The 23,102-nt window shown below is 40.4% G+C and overlaps 1 protein-coding gene across 2 annotated transcripts in view; it reads left to right on the top strand.

Annotated features, from left to right (window-relative positions):
* ZBTB20 (zinc finger and BTB domain containing 20) overlaps positions 1 to 18,958 on the top strand; it is a 532,799-nt gene extending 513,841 nt beyond the window's left edge. For both annotated transcript variants that reach the window (XM_048493332.1, XM_048493333.1), the window contains 2 exons: positions 11,355 to 12,947; positions 16,564 to 18,958. In XM_048493332.1, coding sequence (XP_048349289.1) covers positions 11,355 to 12,947; positions 16,564 to 16,982 — 2,012 coding nt within the window. In that variant the 3' untranslated portion in view covers positions 16,983 to 18,958. The remainder of the gene's footprint in view (positions 1 to 11,354; positions 12,948 to 16,563) is intronic.
* The last annotated feature ends 4,144 nt before the right edge of the window (positions 18,959 to 23,102 follow it).

The raw sequence follows: 23,102 nt of genomic DNA on the forward strand, positions 1-23,102 counted from the left end.
TGCACTGGTGTTCAATGAGACACCAGTGCAGGGAGGGGATGAACTGGTGAATTTCTGGGACGGAGCTGACGATAATCAACTCCCACCCAGGCTTTTGAGTCTCAGGCACCCTGGACTTATACTACCCATGGAGGACTTTTTGGGTGGGCCAGGGAGATCCATTGTTCTTCTCACCTCACCTGGCCAAAAGTCCTCAGGAGGCAGTGGGAGAATGCAGTAGTGTTGCTGCATCTCACCACCTTGGGCTCTGGAGGGGGCTGCCTGTTTGTGGCGGGGGGGATGGACTTGTCCCTTTATGTACTTCTTTAGTGATCTATACTGTGAATAGTGAGCTATACTGAAGCATGTATTGTTGAAGGCTTTCATGGTCAGAATCACTGGGGTGCTGTGTGGTTTCCGGGCTGTATGGCTGTGTTCTAGCAGCATTCTCTCCTGACGTTTCGCCTGCATCTGTGGCTGGCATCTTCAGAGATGCCAGCCACAGATGCAGGCAACATCGGAAGAATACTAACATTCGGCCATCGAGAGGCTCCTACAACCTACTATACTGAAGCAATTCATCTAACACCCTAAAGGCTAATCCTCAAATTTTGCCCTGAAAAGAGAAGTGTCCACATTCTTCCACTGCTTAGTGTTAAGCCATTAATATAACCCAGTTCTATAAAATTATTACTACAGTTATCATCATGGAGCCACTGGAGTATTTCCATGCATCAGCTTGCTCTGTCTGGTTTGTGGAAGCTGGAATACGATGATCTCTTTGTTATAGGATTTTGTATATGAGTTCCAACAGGGACCTAATTATTATTGCAAATTGAGGTGTGTTTTCAGTAGATGTCATACATCTTTCAAAGAGATTTGAAGTGAAAAATATAAAGTCTAGTCTCACATTTACCATTTTGAAAGATCTAGACCAGATGGGAATATACAGAATACCTGGCACCAGTGTATGGCGTTTGTTCTAATATTTCTCCTTGATAGCCCACAAGAATATGATTATATAAAAGCACTTTCTCAGTGGATATTTTAACTTTTTAAGTACTGAAAATATTAGTAAAGCAATATTTATTAACAATTTGCAAATCATTTTTATACTGGAGGAGACAGTTGAATTGAAATGCTAATATGTACCTACATTCCTATTATAATATGAGACCAGATTGGATAGTCATATTATTATGGAATTAGAAGAAGTCTTACATGCCATCTGCTCCAACCTCCTTCTCAATGCAGGAAGTCCAAAGCTTAGAGTATCCCTAACAGATGGCTGTCCAGACTGTTTGAAAACCTCCAGGCAGGGAGAGTCTACTACCAACCATAGGTAACTTGTTCCATTGTTGAATTACTGTCATTGTTCAGAAGTAATTCCTAATATTCAACTAAAATTTCCCATACTGTAATATGTATTCTTGCACTCTGGAAGAGCAGAGAACAATTATTTTTCCTCTTTAGGTTTTTGAAGGATGTTCCCCTTCAGGTTTTTTCCTGTCCAAGTTGAATATAAACAGTCTTTTCTGTCTTTTATCACAGACTGTTATTTTTTTCTCGTCTGAAGATGTTCCAATTGTCTAGAATTTTCTTAAAGTGTATACACCAGAAATGATGCCAGAGTATTCCAGAGGAGATCGGACTCGCACCGAACAGAGTGGAAATATTAATTTTCATGACTTGGACTATATTTCTATTAGTATTGCCTGAAATAAGTCAAGCCTCTTTTGTTCCATTTTACACTATTGCCTCATTTCAGGGATACAGTGTCTAATTACCCTCTACTAATGGTAAGATGCAAGGTAGTATCCACCATGTTAAATAAAGAAAAAATAATTAACTGCAGCAGCTTTTAGGAAAACTATGTTTGATCCTGTTTTTCAAGTATGAAGAATTTAGAGGCTTTCATAATGTTGAAATTATCAGTGAATTTTCAGAATCAGAGCTGAAGATGTAATTGTGCCAGTCTCTGTCCTGCTCTAGCTGTACTATATATTGTCCCACGCAATGGATAGTAGCAGCACAGGACAAACATTCACTTTTTCCCCTAGAAAGCATCCAATACATACTCATTTGTTTGCTTTTAAAGTTCACACTAAAGAGTTGTGAAATTCTTTTAGGTGAGGGTAGCTTTGAAAAGAGTTATGTGTGTTTTTCCTCTTAAATAGTTTCCCTATAAAAGGGAGGTCCTCTGAACCATGGAATTTTCTCCTGTTCACGCAACGCATTATTGGTGTTTGAATATGCTGCCACAGGAGGTGGTGATGGCCACTAACCTGGATAGCTTTAAAAGGGGCTTAGACTGATTTATGGAGGAGAAGTCAATCTATGGCTACCAATCTTGATCCTCCTTGATCTGAGGTTGCAAATGCCTTAGCAGACCAGATGCTCTGGAGCGGCGGCAGCAGAAGACCATTGCTTTCACATCCTGCATGTGAACTCCCAAAGGCATCTGGTGGGCCACTGCGAGTAGCAGAGTGCTGGACTAGACCAGTGTTTCTCAACCTTCCTAATGCTGCAACCCTTTAATACAGTTCCTCATGTTGTGGTGACCCCCAACCATAAAATTGGTATATATAAAATATAAAAAGAACGTTTTCCGATGGTCTTAGGAACCCCCCAAAAGGGGTCACGACCCCCAGATTGAGAACCACTGGACTAGATGGATTCTGCTCTAATTCAGCAGGCTCTTTCTTATGTCCTTAAGAAATGCATCTGGCTTTATCGGTTTTCAAGAAAAATCATGTGACAACTACAGCTGAGGATTTAAATATTTTAATTGCCTTATATTGACATTTTTGTTATTAACTTATAGCAATATAGTAGCTGCTTTTTCACTTATCCAAACTTGTTCCCCAAACTGTTCTGAGAAATGCTACCCATTATGCCATTCACCCAACACCAATCAATGTTGTGATTCAGGTACTGACATCCAGCACCAAGAGAGTTTGGTCCCCAACCAGTTGCATCAGATTACCCAAAATGTCTGGTGTGGTTATCTCTCTCTGTTCTACGATGTCTCAGAGTGCTGTCAATTTAATTAATCCATACCAATCCAACTTGTCTTGCCAATGTGCTGTTACCTGTGATGGCTCTAATAAGTCCTCTTTCCCTTATATCAAGAAATAGAAACATTCTTAAATTACTATTAATGCTATAGAAAACATTGGCAATCTATAAACAGTGGTGTGTTAAGGTATGAAAGATGTGGATGTATTTAGAATCCCATGCAAAAATTAAAATTGAATGCATAAAGTTTAATTAGAAATAAGTCCATAGAACTAAAACACTAGGATAATATGGAAGTATATGTTTCCATACAGTTCCAAGCATAGTATAGGTACTGACTATATTTTTTTTCTGAAATGAAAATACAAAGTATACCTCTGTCTGGCTCAAAGAACAGCGTTAAAACTATGCCTTTAAAAGAAATAATTAAAAAGTACTGTATCAAATACCAACTACCAACAATGAAGAATTATGCAATATGTGGATAACACATTACAAACAGAAAAGGTATCCCAAAATATACACAAATGACAAAAAGTCTCTGAATAAATGCTATCCCTTCAGTGAAAATGCATAAAATATCACTTTCCAATTGCCAGATGTTCCGCTGGATTCCACTTCAGGAGATGGGCCACATACAAACATCAGTTAGTGGCAGTGTTAACCCAGGTGTGTTCAACACTTTTAACCTTGGTCTTCTTCAGCCACAACAATTCTGTAGAAACCACATTATAATGACAATAAAAATACATAATACATAAAGCAAATTAAATAATCAAACATAATCAAATAATTCATACTTGCATAAACATTCTGTTTTTATTATCCACATTTTGTATTATTCCTCATTGTTGGTAATTGGGTTATTTGATACAGTACTTTTAAATTATTTCTATTAAAGGTATAGTTTTAATGCTGTTCTTTAAGCCAGACAGAGGTATTCTTGTTGCAGTATCCATACTGTTTCTGGCTCATCTGGTATAATGAAAATACAAAGTCCCATCAAAATAGGATTCTAAATTTATCCCAGTTTATGTTAGAGATCTGTATAAATTAGGGTCGGCAACCGTTCCCACCCGAAGAGCCATTTGGACCCGTTTTCCATGGCCTCGAAGATCTACCGAGCCGGAGAGGCGGCCCCTCTACTCACCTTTCCTTCCTGAGCTGGGAGGTGGAGGCACTGGGCAAGGAAACCCCCTCTGCCCCACAGAGCAGGCAGCCACCTGCTCCATTGGGCAGAGGGGGGATGGCAGCTGCAGGGATGGCAGAGGGGGGATGGCGGCTGCTCTGGAAGGACTCCCCCACGCTACCCTCCGACCTTCAGGGGTTGGAGGGCAGCGTGGGCATGACCCTCCAAGACCTTCAGAGCTGTGCTGGAAGGAGAGGTGAGTGGAGGGGACGTGAAAAGCGGCGCCCCCACGCATGGAGCCACATCCGGTTTGGCCCTTCCACTCACCTTTCCTTCCAGCACTGCTCTGGAGGGCTTGGAGGGACACGCCCACGCTGCCCTCTGACCTCCAGGCCACTCGGAGCCGCAGTATAAGGCTGAAAGAGCTGCATGCAGCTCTGGAGTCGCGGGTTGCAGACCCCTGAATAAACAAACAATGCAAGTTACCCACCTTGGATACCTCAGTGAGCTGGAGCTTAATCAAGCTCTGTAAACTAGATGAGAAGAAAGGTAGAAAGTTCAAGGGAAATCTGGTGAGCAAATCAACAGATTGTGTTGTGCCTGGTCAGAGTTCCATTGAAGCTCTTGTGGCACCTAAATGCAGCCACAAACATTGTCATTGTTGCATTATTTATTTATGCCTATGCTTCTTTAGTGGTTGTCATAATGGGCAGAAATTCAACAAGTACAGATGGCCTGACTGGGTGTCACTTGTCTTTGGGGCAGCTCTTTTAACACAGGAGTTGTGCCAGTGGAAAAAAAAAATTAACCCTAGGACTATAATGTTTTCCTGTAAATTAATGCAAACTCTCCAGTAATGATGTATGAGCTTTCTTTTCTTAACAAATGATGCCACCAAGCGGCCATTTTTATGCATACACAAAAGGGAATTTTGGGCATGTCAGTGTTTTTTCTTCAGTGTAGTTAACTCAGCTGTGTTGCTTATAAGCATGCAAAATAAATAATATTTTAGTTTGATACAGGTAGTATTATCAGGGTGAGAGATTAAGGAACTTTATCTTCACAAAAATAATTCTTTTGAAAAAGATTATCGGAAATGCATGTTTGAGTCATAGAGACTGATATGGATTGTTAACGACAATGCAGTACTGAAATCCTTTCTCAGGAAGAAATTAAAATTAAAATCCATTGAAAAGCCATATAAATTAATGTTCTATCATTTTCTGGTTTTTACTTTCTAACTCGTAGCATTTTATTTACAAATGTGTCTGTCTATTCATTCTGTTCCACTAGAAAACGTTGGAGTATGAAGAGTTCTGAATTATCTAGTTGTTATTTAAGAGTTCAGCATTATAATGAGAAACCAAGGAAAATTTAAGGCAAAATATCTAATGTAATATTTTTGTAAAGCGCCTTTAGTTGCCAGTATTTCCTCTGACAGATGTTGTGGTGCCTTATTAGTTATATAAATGTCAACGTTTAGATGGTTAAAGAAAGGGTCGTCCTTTTACATTCAATTAAAATTTTTAGTTATTATTTTCTGACAACTAATAGACCTTTATAGCTAGAAAGAATTACAGGCATGTTTTGCCTTATTCATATTTATGCTACACATCTCAGCAATCAAACAATCTAAGTTTACCTTGGTGGTATTTGTGCCACTAAAAATTATTAGCATTTGTTTTTTTCTGAGTGGATTCAGGCAATCAGGATTTTTTTATTCCAACAAATAAGAATGTTTAGTGGAAAGGCAGGTTGATTGTCTAAAACTGATGTTCTATCATACTATGTACAGTTCTGGTCACATCACCTACTGAAATACTTCCTTTTGCCTGACCTTAATCTACTGATCATCAACTGTGAGTAGGTAATCCTGGATCCTTTAACTAAATTAGAGTGAGGAGAAGTTGTCTCTATCTGCTTTCTCTCAGATTTAGAGTAGATCTTCCCTCATTTTTCACACATTCTACAATTAACTTGTGAGACAAATTGCCAACAGAACAGGAGGATGGTGGCTAGTGTGTAGCCACAGTCCTGTTGGAGAGGTCTTAACACCTGGAATAGGTGATCCTCCCCTAACTCATTTATAAATAAAATATTGTCTCGCATAATAATGTGATTTTCTTTTTTAAAAATTCAATGTTATTTTCCTTCAGGAATCTTTTTTATTGTATTGTTGAAGGCTTTCATGGCCGGAATCACTGGGGTGCTGTGTGGTTTCTGGGCTGTATGGCTGTGTTCTAGCAGCATTCTCTCCTGACGTTTTGCCTGCATCTGTGGCTAGCATCTTCAAAGAATCCTCTGAAGATGCCAGCCACAGATGCAGGCAAAACGTCAGGAGAGAATGCTGCTAGAACACGGCCATTCAGCCTGGAAAACACTCAGCACACCAATCTTTTTTATTATTATTCTCAGCAATCCTGCTTAGAGGGCTTTCGCTCTTTTGACCTACCGACCATTAAGTCTGGCCCTTTGGGGCGGGCCTGTTCTGGTTTGTTGACATTTATTTGAGTCTATCTATTGAGAGAAATCCAACCAATCTTCTGATCTGATTGTAAATACATGCAGGTAATTTACCAGTAAACAATTGTGCAATATTTTTGTATTAATATTTTTGTATTAATATTTCACCAAACATGAATTATATGATAGGGAACCAAGTCTGTACCTATTTACGTGGGATTCTGGAGAAAGTAGAGGAAATATTTCCTAGCGCGGATATTATGCTGTGGGAAATTTTAATGCCAGAATGGGCCAGGATATTAATTGTTACTTCAAAAAGTCACAAACCAATCCAGAAGACTTATGTTTCCTGTCATGGTCTTCCTCGAGCAGCATTTTGAACAAGAGTGGGATTTGTCTTGTGAATCTGACCTTTAGATTTGGCTTGTATCACTTTCATGGCACTATAAATATGACAGTTCTGAAGGATTTTATACTTTCTTAAGTGTTAATGATGCCAGTGTCATTTATTATATTCTGGTCTCTGTGTCTCTTTTATATGGGACTAAGTTTTTTGATATCTGCAATACAGCAGAGAGCGATCATCTGCCTCAGATTATTTTCATTTATTTTATTTAGCTCTAATTTGACTTCTACTACCCTTCCCCTGATGGGCTCAGGATGGTTCACAACAGTACCAACAATAAAAACCATAGCAAATACATTCTGATATATACATCCAAGATGCCTCAAGGAATTCTAAAATATGTGGGAGGGGTAGAGGGGTCAGAGGAAGGCCAGATTTGATATGATGTTGCTGCCCTCCATCATAGACCTAACAGAATCGCTCTGTCTTACAGACCCTGTGGAATTGTGGCAAGGGCTGTTTCCGCACAGCCCAATAATAGTGCCCTAGGGACAGTAAAAACAGCATCCCTGGGGCGCTGTTCGCACAGCAGCCGCTGCTGCATTGCTCATGCCACCCAAGAGTGCAAGGTTTTTCAAAAGCAGCATCTTACACCCGCTGTCATGCAAACAGTAGCGGGTGGAAGGCGGCGTTTTTCTTGCACTGGCCTCAAATGCCTCCTTACCTCCTCCTGGCTTCTGTCGCTCTGTGGAGGCCAGGGGACACGCCTCCTGGCCTCCCTCTTTGCAGTTGTCACCCTGGCCGTGGGGGCATGTCCCCTGGCCTTCACAGATGACAGAAGCCAGGAGGAGGTAAGGAGGCATTTGTGGGGCTGCGCAGCCGTGCAAAGCCTGCTCCACCAGCTGTGCAGCCAGCGGGGCCATTCATGCGAACAGCCCCGGGGCTTGCATCGGCATCAACCACGCCAATGCAGCCCCACTGCTCTGGCTGTGTGGAAACAGCCAAGGTCTCTTGGGGGTGTATCTGGACAGGTAGTCTTGTTACATAATATGGGTTCAAATTTAGCAAAATGTCACCATACATGGAATATCAGGCTGGATAATGAACTTAAAGCTTTTCTCAATTCCCAGAAATTAAGAGCTAAGAAATCAAGTGTATTCACCCAATTTCGAAATTTTTGATACTTCCAAATATCATTTCATTATTGTCTCCTTATTTCATTATGACTAGACAAGTTAACCAGGCATAGAAGAAGGTCCTGGTTTGACCAGCAATGCAGATTTATGAGACAGTCTTTACAAATACTTCAGAATAAGGTTAGCTCAGTTGATTCTGTGTTGTTACTGTCTCAGTTCTACTCTCAATATAAACAGCTCCCAAGGAGGAAAAATTACACATAAAAATTATAAGACGTCCTGGGAATTGATAGCATTGGGCATCCAAGATGGTAACTCTAATTTGCCATTTTTCCATTCTTTATAGCACCCCTCAATGTGAGTCAAACCCTATGACTCCATTTATGAACTGGGATCCAATTACAGCTTCTGAATGCTCCCAGTTAATGGATATTTTATTTTTAGGTAAAGCTCTGGGAAAGATTTAGTTTTCCCAAGATATTTAAGTTAAATGCTCATTTAACTTGGTAACCAAGAAGTAATACCCAATTCTAGTCAGCTTTTTTCCAGAAATTGATCATACTTATAGCGTTTCCCTTAACTGAAAACAAAGCATCACAGTTCCTATTTATAAAAAGGCAAGAGGAATGACTCTGCCAAATATTGTCCTATCAGTCTCCTTGATATTTCTTCTAAATTATATACTTGTCATCTATTATTTAAACTGGAAGACTAAGCAGAGGCACCCAACCTTTTCAACCTTGAACAAGCTGACTTTCAAAAAAGTCCTAGTACTGTTGATCATTGCCTGACATTGATGTTTCTGGTCCAGAAATACACCAAAAATCATGGAAGAGGTCTCTTTAGAAATACACCAAAAATCTGGTCCAGAAATACACCAAAAATTATGGAAGAGGTTGCTTTTGTTGATATCTCCTCTTCTTTTGGTTCCAACGTTCAAACAAGATTATAGAACAATAATGTGATAATACCATCCATTGATTTTCCCTTGAAAAGAAGAATAGTTATTTGGGCCCATCAGTTATTTCTTAACAAAAGTAAGCTGTTATTAGCAAGTGCCCCTTGCAAGAAAGATTACATAATTTTAACAGACTCCCGTATTTACAGGTTTCAAAACCGTCTTGCAACAATCACGAGCTGTCCCACCTGATAGAGTTTTTTTATAATTGACCTTCAAGTAATAAAGACCAGTTCCCATGAAGAAAATGGCTGCTTTGGAGGGTGAACTCTAGCATTGTACCCTGCTGAGATCCCTCCTCCCCCCGAGCACCAAACCCTGTAGGCTCCACCCCAGAAATCTCTAGGTATTTTCCCACCCAGAGTTGATAAGGCTTACATTCTCCCACCTATTGCTAAGGCTTACATTCTTGGTTGATTACCTTATGACTTTCCATACAATGCTTTCTGTACTTCTGTATCTTCTAAATATATGTGTGTGCTGTGATGATATATTCTTACTATTTTTAATTACAACCAAAAATATAAAAAATAGTGATCACATACACATATACCATTCACAGACACTCAAACATGGGGCCCAATCTATATTGTATCTGTTGGTATTAATTATAGTGCCCTAAAGGCCATATTAGTCTTTTATTTCTTTGTTCTCTATTCCTTTCCAAGGTTGTTGTATTCTGAGTCTCTATTTGGCATGTTGAGATGAGAAATAAGCCAGCCCCAATTCTGGCCTTTAGATTCATCCTCCATTGTCTTTTTAGTCAAAAACACCACCTGCTCCCCTCTATTTCTGGCTATATCTGTAACAACCCGTTCCAGTGATTCTTCACTTTCCTTTAAAGTGCAGCATAGAACTGTACACAGGATTCTAGAAGAGCAGTGGAATAGAGTTATTGTTTTTCATGATTTGGACATTTTGCTTCTCAAATTAGCCTTTTTTTACAGGAACAACGCACTACTGACTCAGGTTCAGTTTATTTATTTATTTATTTATTTATTATTTAGATTTTTATACCGCCCAATCCGCGGGGGCTCTGGGCGGTGTACAACATAAAACATAATTAAAACACCAGTTAAAACAATTTAAGGCAGCGATAATAACAAGAGGCGTCCAGCAACCCCACTTTTAAAAACCCTCCCTAGGAGGGAGGAACGGCGAGACCCATTTGTTGGAACAGGGGGGGGGGGCGCCATCAGCGGCTGGTCCCTCCAAAGGCCCGGCGGAACAACTCCGTCTTGCAGGCCCTGCGGAACTCACCAAGGTCCCGCAGGGCCCGGACAGTTGGAGGAAGAGTGTTCCACCAGGCCGGGGCCAGGGCCGTGAAAGCCCTGGCCCGCGTGGAGGCCAGCCGCATCATCGAGGGGCCAGGGACCACCAACAGATTGGCCTCCGCCGAACGGAGAGGCCGCGTAGGGACATATGGGGTGATGCGGTCTTCAGTGATTGACTTCAGTACTGGGATAATTAAACGTTAGGAGCCAAATTAAAACTATGTTTGCTCTGGTACTTTATTCTTTGTATGAGTGCATTCTCTTCTACAAATTTGTGCTCTTAGTTTTTATCTGCTCATATTATTTTGCTTTTTTGGATATCACTTGTTCTGCTGTGATTATTTTTTTTATCTTTTGAAACTCAGTTGTAATCATGTTCTAAGCTACCTCAAGGATTTATATGAAGTGAACAGCTAATAAATATTTCAAATAAATTAATAAGATATAAAGTGGGCCTAAATCCAAAATTTAAATTTGTAACCTGAGGGTAACTGATCATATAAACCATTAAATTATATAGCTACTTTGTCCTAAAATTCTTGTAAAGCTATAAGGCCCTTGGTGTACTGCTGCATTTTAACTGTAATCAGATTGGTATGTTTTACGAAGGGAAACCATTTGAGCATTAAAACCAGTTGATGGGAAGCCATTTGAGTATTAAAATCAGTCGTGATGGCTAGTAAATATGTTGTATGTGACTGTATGTATGCAACGAAATATAATTACTGAAGATCATCATTTATGAATAATAGGGGAAGCATAGACCCATTTCTTACTCTGCTCTTAGACATGCTTAGAAGAAGAGAGTTGTTCCATCAGAATTTTTGAAAAAGCATGGGAAGAATCTTAGACTTTTCCTAATTTGGAAAGGAGATTATTGACATGTCTGAAGAGGAAGGGGAGTAACTAATGAAAGAGGCAATTTGCAACTTAGTTTACATTTTGGCAGATGCCTCCTCACATATTAAAAAGCTGAATGGTAAAATACTTGTAATATGATTGTGACTTGCAGGCTATAAATTAATTGTTCTACTTTTTTTCATTTCTTCAGGTAACATTAGTTGCAAGGGGATGACAGAGCGCATTCACAGCATCAATCTCCACAACTTCAGCAATTCTGTGCTCGAGACCCTCAACGAGCAACGCAACCGTGGCCACTTCTGTGATGTGACGGTCCGCATCCACGGGAGCATGCTGCGTGCCCACCGTTGTGTGCTGGCGGCTGGCAGCCCCTTCTTCCAGGACAAGCTGTTACTAGGCTACAGCGACATTGAAATTCCCTCTGTGGTGTCGGTCCAGTCAGTGCAAAAGCTCATTGATTTCATGTACAGCGGGGTGCTGCGGGTCTCACAGTCGGAGGCTTTGCAGATCCTAACAGCAGCCAGCATCCTGCAGATCAAAACTGTGATTGATGAGTGCACACGGATTGTGTCACAGAATGTGGGAGACATCTATCCAATCATCCAGGATTCTGCCCAGGAGACCCCTCGCGGAACTCCTGAATCAGCCACTTCAGGGCAGAGCAGCGACACAGAATCTGGCTACCTGCAAAGCCACTCACAGCACAGTGTAGACAGAATCTACTCAGCTCTGTATGCCTGTTCTATGCAGAATGGCAGCGGAGAGCATTCATTCTACAGTGGAGCAGTAGTCAGCCACCATGAAACAGCTTTGGGACTCTCCAGAGAGCATCGCATGGAAGACCCAAGTTGGATCACGCGAATCCATGAGCGCTCGCAGCAAATGGAGCGGTATCTATCTACCACTCCAGAAACCACACACTGCCGGAAGCAACCAAGACCAGTTCGGATCCAGACCCTTGTGGGTAATATTCACATCAAGCAAGAGATGGAGGATGATTATGACTACTATGGACAGCAAAGGGTACAAATACTAGAGCGCAACGAATCTGAGGAATGCACTGAGGATACTGATCAAGCAGAAGGCACTGAGAGTGAGCCCAAGGGAGAGAGCTTTGACTCTGGAGTCAGTTCCTCTATTGGCACTGAACCTGATTCTGTTGAGCAACAATTTGTGACTGGTCTAAGCCGAGAAGGTCACCAAGAGACTTCTCATGCAGAAGAAAACGACACTTCGACTGAAGGCACTCAGCTGCAGCACATAGATGCCAACTCATCCTCTCCAGACAGAGGCAATGACATTGAAAGGGACAACGCAGTGATCACCATTAGTAACAGTAGTGAAAAGGGGACCTTGCAAACTTCTGTCACTACAACTGTTGCCCAACCATTGCCAAGTACCCAGCTCTACTTACGCCAGACAGAAACCCTCACCAGCAATCTGAGGATGCCGCTGACCCTGACCAGCAACACCCAAGTCATTGGCACAGCTGGTAATACCTACCTGCCTGCACTCTTTACTACGCAGTCTGCTGGCAGTGGTCCCAAGCCTTTCCTCTTCAGCCTGCCCCAGCCTTTAGGTCAACAGACACAGTTTGTGACAGTGTCCCAGCCTGGCCTGTCAACTTTCACTGCCCAACTGCCAGCCCCGCAGCCCCTGGCTCCTTCTGCAGGCCACAGCACAGCAGGCGGGCAGGGTGAAAAAAAGCCTTATGCGTGTACTCTCTGCAACAAGACTTTCACCGCCAAACAGAATTACGTCAAGCACATGTTTGTACACACAGGTAAGCATGTAGCTCTTCGGCTTGTATATGAGGCTGGGAGGAGAAACTCCACTGACGAGGGCATAATTGATTTCAAGAGGTATTCCTCTATCAACCAAATACAGCCAACACACTGCTTTTGGTAAATATTCAGTGTATTGATTTGTGTGTTGTTGTGTTGTGTATTGATTTGTGTGTTGTGTTGTGTGTTTCACTGAAAGCTCTCTGCAGAATATATCATCTAGTTGTGAAACCTGTCCTATCCATAGAGAGGCTGCAACATCTTTTTCAAAACCTCTAAGAGTTGTGATTTGTTCTACTTCAATAATAATAATAATGGGTGAACATCTCGTGCCCCTCTTTTCCCTGTGATCCTTTTATACAGCTGAAAACTTTCTGCATATTTTCTTTTCTTTCTTTTTTTTAGGTTGCCAAACAAACCATTTTCTTCAGTCTTTAAAGGATTGTCTTCTAAGACCTTTAATAACGTTTTTGAAGTTTGGAAACTAAACTACACACACTCTACAGCTATTGTTACGGGAACTTAATATAATTGAATGATGCTATGAAGGGTTAGTTGGTTGCACCTTGATGGCACTTAATGAAGCTAATGTCTTGGAAATGCTCAACATAAACTAAAATGGCATTAGCAGTCCCATACATACTCAGTCAAATGTCCTACTGAGTCCTCTCAAGAAAGTACAAATAGGATTGCAACTGCACTGTTACCATACTGAGCCACATGCAGTTTGCTGTCCACTATAACCCCAGCCCTTCTTGAAAACACTTCTAGTTAGCTCATTTTATCTATCTTATACATGTATTTAATCCCCCATTTCTCTTTGTAGTTCTTTATTTTTGTTCATAAAGAATGTTGTTGTATTTCCAGCTGTCCAGCTGATGAATTAAAGGCTTTTTAAAATCTAAATGTTTAGATTAGTCTGTAAATTTTTATATGTGTAAAGCTCACTTATGATGTCCTTGGGTTAGTCACAGTTCTTTGGAACTCTCTCAGCCCCACCTACCTCACAAGGTGTCTGTTGCAGGGAGAGGAAGGAAAAGTCAGAAAGGTGTCTCATTGAGTCTCCTTACAGGACAGAAAGGTGGGATATAAATCCACACTCCTCTTCTTCTTCTTAAGATACTGAGCTGGATCTTGGGATCTGTGGGCCCAGGTATCACATATATTCCCCTACCCCAGCAAACTGGGAAAGTTGATCCTTGGGATTCCAAGACCAATATGGATTAAAAGCTGTACAGGTGGAAAGGCAGGAAGATTGACCACTGGAATCAACATTGGGACCAGAATGAACAGCTGGGGAGAGGAGGACAGAAGGAAAATCTGTCATCTTCTTCCACTTATATAATGATAGATTCATTCACTAACAGCATTGATGCTGCAGTCCTATCCAGAATTAATCTAGTCTAATGGTAGTAGTCATAACATCAATAACAACAACAGTAACAATATCACTAAATCATACAATATAACCATAACAGTCTTGTGCTTGTGACTTTTAAGCTAGTAATCTTTCAAATCAGGATGGAGGCTGAATTCATCTACCCAAGGCATGGAAGCCAACTAGTTTCTCCAGCATAGCCGGTGGATGATTGGCCCTTCAGACTGAAGAACTTGGTCATTATTTGTCATTACTTGTTGTTACAATTTAATTGTTGAATTATTTGTTCTAAAGCTTTATAGGTATGAAGCTGTAATTATTGCAGTTGCTATTGACTTACCTTTTAAAAAGCAACATATTTGCTGTTTCTCAGTCTTTTGAGACACAACAATTTCCAGTGATTTCTGTAGTTAGCGGAAATTTAAAGTAGGGATTAACAGTGCCATATGCAGACTTAGATTCTTCTATCTAATTCAATGGAAAGAAAGAATGTCATTCTGTTTAAGATGACACTGTAAATCGTTCAGATTTTTTGTGATGGTCTTTCTAAAAATTTTCTCTGACTCATCCTTTTCCCCTTTATATAGCTGTAAAAATCTTCCTTGTGCCTGACATTTCTCAGAAAAGCTAAAGTCAGGAATATGTGACTTAGTGACTTTGTACTTGAATGTGTAGACTGTCATTTTAAAGATTTGATTGTTAAGGCTACAAAGAGAAGTGTCCTTCCTGTCTTCCAAAGAAGCTTGCCTGCAAATACACTTGAAAAATAAATTCTCAGGAACAAGGACATAATCCACTAGAATAAGATGGAGAGTCATGTATACAGTACCATCAGGTCCCAACTGATGTATAGCAACCCAGTAGGGTCTATCAAGTCAAGAGGCTAACAGAGGTGGTTTGCCATTGCCTTCCTCTGCATAATGACCTTCGTATTCCTTGGTGGTCTCCTATCCAAATGCAAGCCAAGACCAATCCTGCTTAGCTTCTGAGAGCTAACAAAATCCAGCTATCCTGAACCATCCAAGTCAGGCCATGGAGAGTCATAGCAAGGCCAAAGAAATTGGGGCACAATGTGTTGTTCTTCATTAGGCATCATTGGTAATACCTTTATTTCACTTTGGCCAGATGCAATGTGCTTCCTTCCACTTCCAGGGATTGAAGAGGCTCCAAAACACCTCACGGTGAACGTTTTAGCATCTGCACGCTGAAAACTGCAGAAACTGTATCATTGCCCCCTTCATAACAGGGCCAGGACAAAGTTTATCATCTTTATTGATGGGCTTAGAGTGCTGGACAGACCAGCAGAAGATTGTTCATTTGTTAAACGAACCCAGGGATGTTCTAGAGCAAATGGCCAGGTTTTTATACACAGTCATAAACAAATGACCTTAATTTTGCTTTGCACTTTATCTTTTAATTTTGTATTTTATTTTAAATCTTTGTAACTTATGTCATTAAAGATTATCTGTATCTGAATATCTTTGTTTGATGTTAAGGCTTTAGTTTTTTATAGGCCTTGTTACCTTTTATTAACAATTGCCATTGTGGGTTATGTAATATAGATATAATTGCGAGTTGCAGAATAATTTGTTGCCTTATCAAACAGACTTGAACAATGGCCCCTTCCACACATGCAGAATAATGCACTTTCAATCCACTTTCAATGCACTTTGCAGTTGGATTTTACTGTGCGGAATAGCAAAATCCAATTTCAAACAAGTGTAAAAGTGGATTGAAAGGATGTTATTCTGCATGTGCGGAAGGGGCCAATGTTGACATTCATCAAAATTCATTTTTTGGCTGTATAAAATGACTTTTCCAAACAAAACTCATCAGCCCATATATCTTGCCTTTACCCATACTTTCCCATAGTTTCTTTCAGTGTTCTTGAGTGGGAACAATGTTAATTTTTAGTCAGCACAGATAAAAACTTAGTTGCAGACTTTGGTCCTTCCATCTATCTCCAAAGATAGAAGATCACTTCTGTTGGTGAAGGCAAGGTGGGGACAGTTTCCTTTGATTCACTGTTTGCCCCCTCTTTTGTTTATGTGAGTCCCTTGACAGACAGGGAAAGAATGGGGGGGGGGGGCAATAAGGGGAGGAAGGTTCTACTGAATGACCTCCACAGGAAGATCCAGAAAGCCAAAGCTCTGTTAATTACAAGGATTTATTGAGTTGATGTCAATTCTTTTCTTCTTTTGTTCTTCTGTCTCCTTCTCCCTTATGCCTATATGCAGGTGAGAAACCCCACCAATGCAGCATTTGTTGGCGATCCTTCTCTTTAAAGGATTATCTTATCAAACACATGGTGACTCACACTGGTGTCAGAGCTTACCAATGCAGTATCTGTAACAAGCGTTTCACCCAGAAGAGCTCCCTAAATGTGCACATGCGGCTTCACCGTGGGGAGAAATCCTATGAGTGCTACATCTGCAAGAAAAAATTCTCACACAAGACTCTGCTTGAAAGACATGTGGCTCTGCACAGTGCCACCAATGGAACACCCAGCACAACAGGCACAGGTGCGAGGGCTCTCCCTGCTGGAGTGATGGCCTGCACAGAGGGAACCACATATGTCTGCTCTGTCTGCCCAGCTAAGTTTGACCAAATTGAGCATTTTAATGACCACATGAGGATGCATGTTTCAGATGGATAAGTAAAGTTTATTCTCTGTTTTGAACAACATCAAAATCCAACCAGAGAAACAACAGCAAAAAGCTATGGCACTAGAATTTCAGATTTTTTTTTCATTTTTACTTTTTTTGTTTTGTTTTGTTTTGTTTGTTTTGTTTCATTTTTTTTGTACTACATGAAGAACTGTTTTTTGCCTGCTGGTACATTACATTTCTGAAGGCTGGGTGAATAGTAATTATCCCAGCCTTCCTTTGATGGTGGCCTTAAGGCCAGGTAGTACTTCAGGGGATCCACTGGTTGGATCTCTAGCTACTGGCCTCTAAATACAACCCTTCTTTACTACAAAAAAAAAACTTCTAAAAAATCTTTTTTGTTTGTCACTTATGAAGAGCACTACAAAAAACCCCCCCACAAAAGCTGAAGTATATTATGAAACCGACAAGGCCTACTGTCGTAAATACACCGTTTGCAGTGTTTCAGTGGACAGATGCATAATTCTGACCGCTTTGGACTTCACAGTATCCAGTTAAAACTGTGGAATAGAACCTAATGGTTGAGCAACAACCACAGAAAACAGGCCCTTCTGGTTCCACCATTAGTCTTGCTATCATGAAAGGGCTGTGGAGAAGGGCAAGGGAGTTTGGGTTGGATGGTGTGGAGTCCCTGCAGGATGGGGAAGGAGAATCATAGGTTCCTCTTGTGGATTCTGTTCCATTCCACACATTCAGATTCATGGTCCCCAGGCTTCCCCATCCCACCCCACCCCTGCCCCACCCCCAAACCAACACCATCTTTCATCAAAAGCTAGGAACAAGGAGGTAAAAATGAGGTGAGCAAAAGTGGCTTTTTTGTAATTTATTCAGTGTCTTTGCTGAGCCTACGACCTCAGCACAATCAAGGGGACTTTTGCAGATATCAAAGAGAAATATCAAAATGAAAATATTTCAAGAGGGTTTTTTTTCACCTAGTCTTCTAGGTACCAGAAAAGGATAAGCTCCCACAAACTTTGGAGATTGTAAGTAAGAATTAAAAAAAAGCTACATCAATTTTTATTCTTGTGGAGGGAAGAGAAGTAAAAGGTGGGTGGGGAATAATTAAAAAGAATTCTCAAGATTTTTTTTATTCAAAATTTTATAGAGGGACAGAAGTGGTGTTTACCAGATAAAGTACTGATTTTTTAAAAAAAAATATATTTACCACAGTATTTGTGTAAAAAAAAACCAGAAAACAAAGTGTAACCTTGTTAGAGTAATATTTGTTTTTATCTTTTGTTTTGCATACACTGCCACTAATACCTGCTCAATTATATAACTGATATTATATATATAATATGTGTGTGTGTGCATATATATGAACACGTTATATATACATGCACATATATATTTGATTTTAGATACAGACTGTTAAGGTTAGGTATCATACTTCCAAACAGCAAGAGGGAGAAGGAGGTGATCCAGGGGTTTGGTTTCAAAGAAGAGAAAATATTTGTCAGCATCTTTCTGTTATTGTTTTCCTCTGTGTTTTTATTTGAGAATAGCAGCCCAGAAATAGAGTGATATCATATGTGATTTCGTTCACCATATTCTGTCAATGTTCTTGAGTGCCATTGGAAAAGGAGTTTGGATGAGGGCATATGGTGTTCTTGGTCCTTTCATGGAATTTCAAAGTTGATGAAAGAAGATTTTTGATCAGGAGGAGGATTTTTAACCCTATTTATTTGGCTTTTGAGATATGAATTTGATTTTGTTTGTAAATTCTGGGAGTCTCTTGGGGAGGGGGGATTATTTCTATTTAAATGGCCATCTGCAGAAACATGGAGATTCATCTGCTGTATTGTTCTTATAACACCTTATTATTCCATCTACAATCTTCCATAGTTGTGTGAGAAATGCATCCCATTTCTCTGGTTTACACAAATGCCAAAATTGTTCTCTTTCAATTTGCAAAGGGAACTAATATTCCCTCTTTTTTTCATCAGCAAAAACATAAACGCTTAAGGGCCATACCTTGCATTTTCTGCTCATCCAAAGCAGAATAAGGCATGCGTAAGAAACATTTAAGATTTCTTTGACTCTGCTTTGCTATTGGTGAACTTCTCCCCTTTCCTAGAGAAGTTTTGAGAATTTATCACTGAAGACTGACTCTGTCTTAGAGTGTCCACTTTAATTGGATCAATTGTCTAATAATGTATCTAGAAATCATTTGTCCTGTGCCTTCGTACAATAATTTCTAGTCCAGGCAGCAAATCATCTAACAATAGTATGCATAAAAAGAAAAATATATATTATACTCTGATTTAACCAATACTATATTCCTAAGCATGTCTGTGTGGCCGTAGGTTCTGTGGAAATCTGTGGAATCTGCTGCATGTAAAATCTTCAGGAGAGGAGAGCCAGATTTAATCAAGTCTAAGGGTTTCATGAGATACAGCTCCACATCAGGCATATTTATGCTTTATTCGATACTTAAAATCCTGACTATTCCTTATCTTTCAGTATCTGTAATTTAGTTAAAATGAAAGAAATCATTGAGTATAGAACAGGGGTAGGGAACCTGCGGCTCTCCAGTTATTCAGGAACTACAATTCCCATCAGCCCCTACCAGCATGGCCAATTGGCCATGCTGACAGAGGCTGATGGGAATTGTAGTTCCTGAACATCTGGAGAGCCGCAGGTTCCCTACCCCTGGTATAGAACATGCCATTAATGGCTTGGCAATAAATATTGTCTGATTTCTAAGCTTGTTACAGTCTGCATAGGCTGTTTTCAAAACCCTAATACAACATAAGTGAGAACTGCACTTTTTGTAAAGGCTGATTTTATATGGACACCAGCTTTTAAACAAACTATCAGCACATATTAATTGACTTTACTATTCCTCTAAATTATTTTGACAGTGCAGATATTGTCTCACTAACTAGTCAAAAAGTAGAATATCACAATCTTAAACAAATTTAAATAGCATATAGTCATAGTTTCCAACATAATTGCTCCTGTAATTGCAAGCAGGTATACACATGGAACTGTCCTTTTATTGACTGACTGGGGCCTATATTTATAATAGCCACATTCCTCTAGACCTCTGAATTGGAAAAGATGTGTTTAAAACTGTAAATTGCAAGCTGACTACTAAACCCTGGGCAAATAACAGCTGAATCAGAGGGAAGTATATTTGAGTGGGAGGAGAAGGAACTGGACAAAAATATGACAGTGTCTTTTGAAAGGATAGCATTTTAATTGAGTACAGAAATTATGCATGGAAGTGTGAATTTTTTGTTCAGTTTTGAGCAGTATTTTAGTTTATCTACAGACTTATGAATCTGAATTGTACTAACAGTGTAATCCAAAGGGGCAAGGTCAAAACCGCTTAGGAGGCAGTGTGACCCCGGCTGCCAGCATTAATGTCACTTGTGCCTGCATAAGGGGCATTTACACTGGCACAGAGGCACTTATGCTGGGGTTCAGGAGCTGCACAGCAGTGTGATAGTCAGGTGCCTGCTCAGCCACAGCACTCCTATGGCACAAGAGCCTGCACTGGTGCTGAAAGGGTTGTTCATGGGAGCAGAGTTAGCTATACTTGGCTTACTGAGCCCTTTCAGCCCAGGTATGGCACCATTTGCTGGCACAGCTAAATCAGTGGTGCAGCTGCATATGCCACTTTCACAGGGGAAGGGGCAGCATCAATGTCGGATTTCTGGCCGTGGCACAACACAGCTGTTAGGAGACAGCATTTCTGCGCGATGGCTATGCCATCCCCAGCCATGGCGCAACTATTCCCCCCTACCCAAGAATTGCACTGTAAATCAGACAATCAGTTTTGCTCAGTATTGTCTAGTCTGATTGGCGGCAGCTCCCCAGGGTTTCAGGTAGAGAAACCTGTAGGCTGAGATTATTGGAGATGTCAGGGAATGTACTTGGGAAGTTCTGCATGAGAACTGGGTGCTCTGCCACTGAACCACAGCCCCTCCCCTCGCATTTCAATTAATTGTAGATGATTCTTTTTCCATCTGAAGCCTTGGAAAAAACAGAATATCCTAGTAAGAAACTTGGTTCACATGACAAAATAGTGGCATGCAGTCCTGAGTTCTGTGCAAACATTGTGTTCCTGGCATTGTGACCAACTGTACCAGACAGATGTACTACACACGATCTGTGCATGGATTTTCTGTGCATGGATTTTCTGTCTTGGTACCCATGTACTCAAACCCAGTTTAATTGCTGTCTTTTTCCGAAGGTGAAATATACACAAATTGACCCTTTCAGAAGAAACTGCAATAATCCATATCAGGAGTATTGAATGGAGTTCATTGGTCCCATTTGCATGGTCAGACTTAGTAACTGAACAGGGGTTTAGTAGTTAACACATAGTAACTAGAGGAAGATTTGCTATGAAAAACCATCAGTTACTGACTTTAAGTCCTCTTCCCTTCACAAGTATTACTTCTCATACAAAAATCTGGACAATGATATGATCAATACATACTAATAATGTGGTGTTTTATTTGCAAATGGATGGTATCCATCAGGGACTAAAGAGCCACGCCACGTTTTTGCTGCAGCTGAGCTTTTTAACTGTATCAGTTTTTCTCCTCCCTTACATGCCATATCATTTGTTGGTTGATTCCTTCCTGGTTTTTCCCACGTTTTCCCCATGTTTTTCAGAACTGCTTTGCAGTGGACTGAAAAGCACAATGATTTTATTTAAGATCCAGAAATCCCCCAAGTCTGGTCAGTTAAATGCCAGGCCGTTACAAGAGTGGCATAAGCACCCCTATCTTCCACCATGTGCCCAATGAAAAGTACAATGTAGGTGCTTCGTTCAGAGGTTTACATTTGGAGTTCCCCCATTAACTAGATCTATGGCCTTCCTGGTTTGAAGATCATGTGGAATGGTTGATCATAACTCTGTGGAGTGTCTGCTTTGCTTGAGATGTATTGGGGAAGTTAGTGGAACCTCTGCTACTCCTTTACTGCAGGATGATGGCCATGCCTCTAAAAACTTCTCCACCTGTGCTAAACAAGCAAACTCTGTGAGCTTTAACCCAAGAGGCAAACTGTAATATTTATTTCAAACATTCTAGTCTTGTTCTATCCAGAAGCAGGCTATCTAGATGAAAATTTGACATGCTAAAGGGTAGTTTTAGGATCAGAAACAAACTTAATAGCCCTGATCCAAACATCATTTTCTGCCATTGCAAAAGTTCACCAGCAGAAGAGCACTGCTTCCTCTCTTTCCCCCCACCCTGCTGTTTCTGAGGGTGTCCTGTATCCCAATAGTAGCATTTGAGAGGGCTGAACTTTTCTGAATTAGTGAAGCAACTAATAACACATTAATCTTTTAATATTCTTGAACATTCTAGTAGATATGCACCAGTATATTTCATTTCAAAGTACATTTTACTTTGTACCAGTTAAGAACTGAAAACCAAGCCAAGCTGCACTCTTCTTTGCATATAATACAGGTTTTACTATTCTTTTCCCATCAAAGGAGTTAATTCAAACAGTAAAGACTATTATAAAGCTCAGTCCCACAGGTACTTTATATGTTCACTAATTTCATGCTCTTTTGTGTGTGTTACCATATACAGATAAGCAGATCAAGAAACGACTCACACTTCTTTTTGCCACATATAGTTTTATCAAAATCAGAGAGCTGTGCATCTTTCTCATGAGAAGATGCTGTGTTGTCAGATGTGCAACATCGCTTTTCAGACCAGGCTGAAAATGCAGAAGTAGGAGTCAGTAATGCATTTGCTGTTGACCCCACATTATAATGTGCAGCCGAATTTTTATGTAATCCAAACCCACCAGAAGTGGTTCCAGGGAAGAGAATGGTTCTACAATCTGACTGCCATACCTGCTCCACCACTACAGTGACCCAGAAATTTCTTGGCTTACTGAGTGGACTACCAATGAAGAAAGCAAAGGTTCCATTTTTTAATGTGGACCAGATGCACTAAATTAATGCATGGCTTTCTCATGGAATGTCTTTAGAACTATCATTTAATTGAATGTATTCCACCCGAGTCATGTGATTAGTTGTGTTAATTTGGTGTCAATTCAGATTCAGCCCAAAGTAGCTTTTGTTCCATGTTTAAGAGTACTTCCAGTGAATTTTTCAGGAACATGACAAGGCTTTCCCC

Source organism: Sphaerodactylus townsendi, linkage group LG04 (genome assembly GCF_021028975.2).
Source record: "Sphaerodactylus townsendi isolate TG3544 linkage group LG04, MPM_Stown_v2.3, whole genome shotgun sequence".
Taxonomy (NCBI): Eukaryota; Metazoa; Chordata; class Lepidosauria; order Squamata; family Sphaerodactylidae; genus Sphaerodactylus; species Sphaerodactylus townsendi.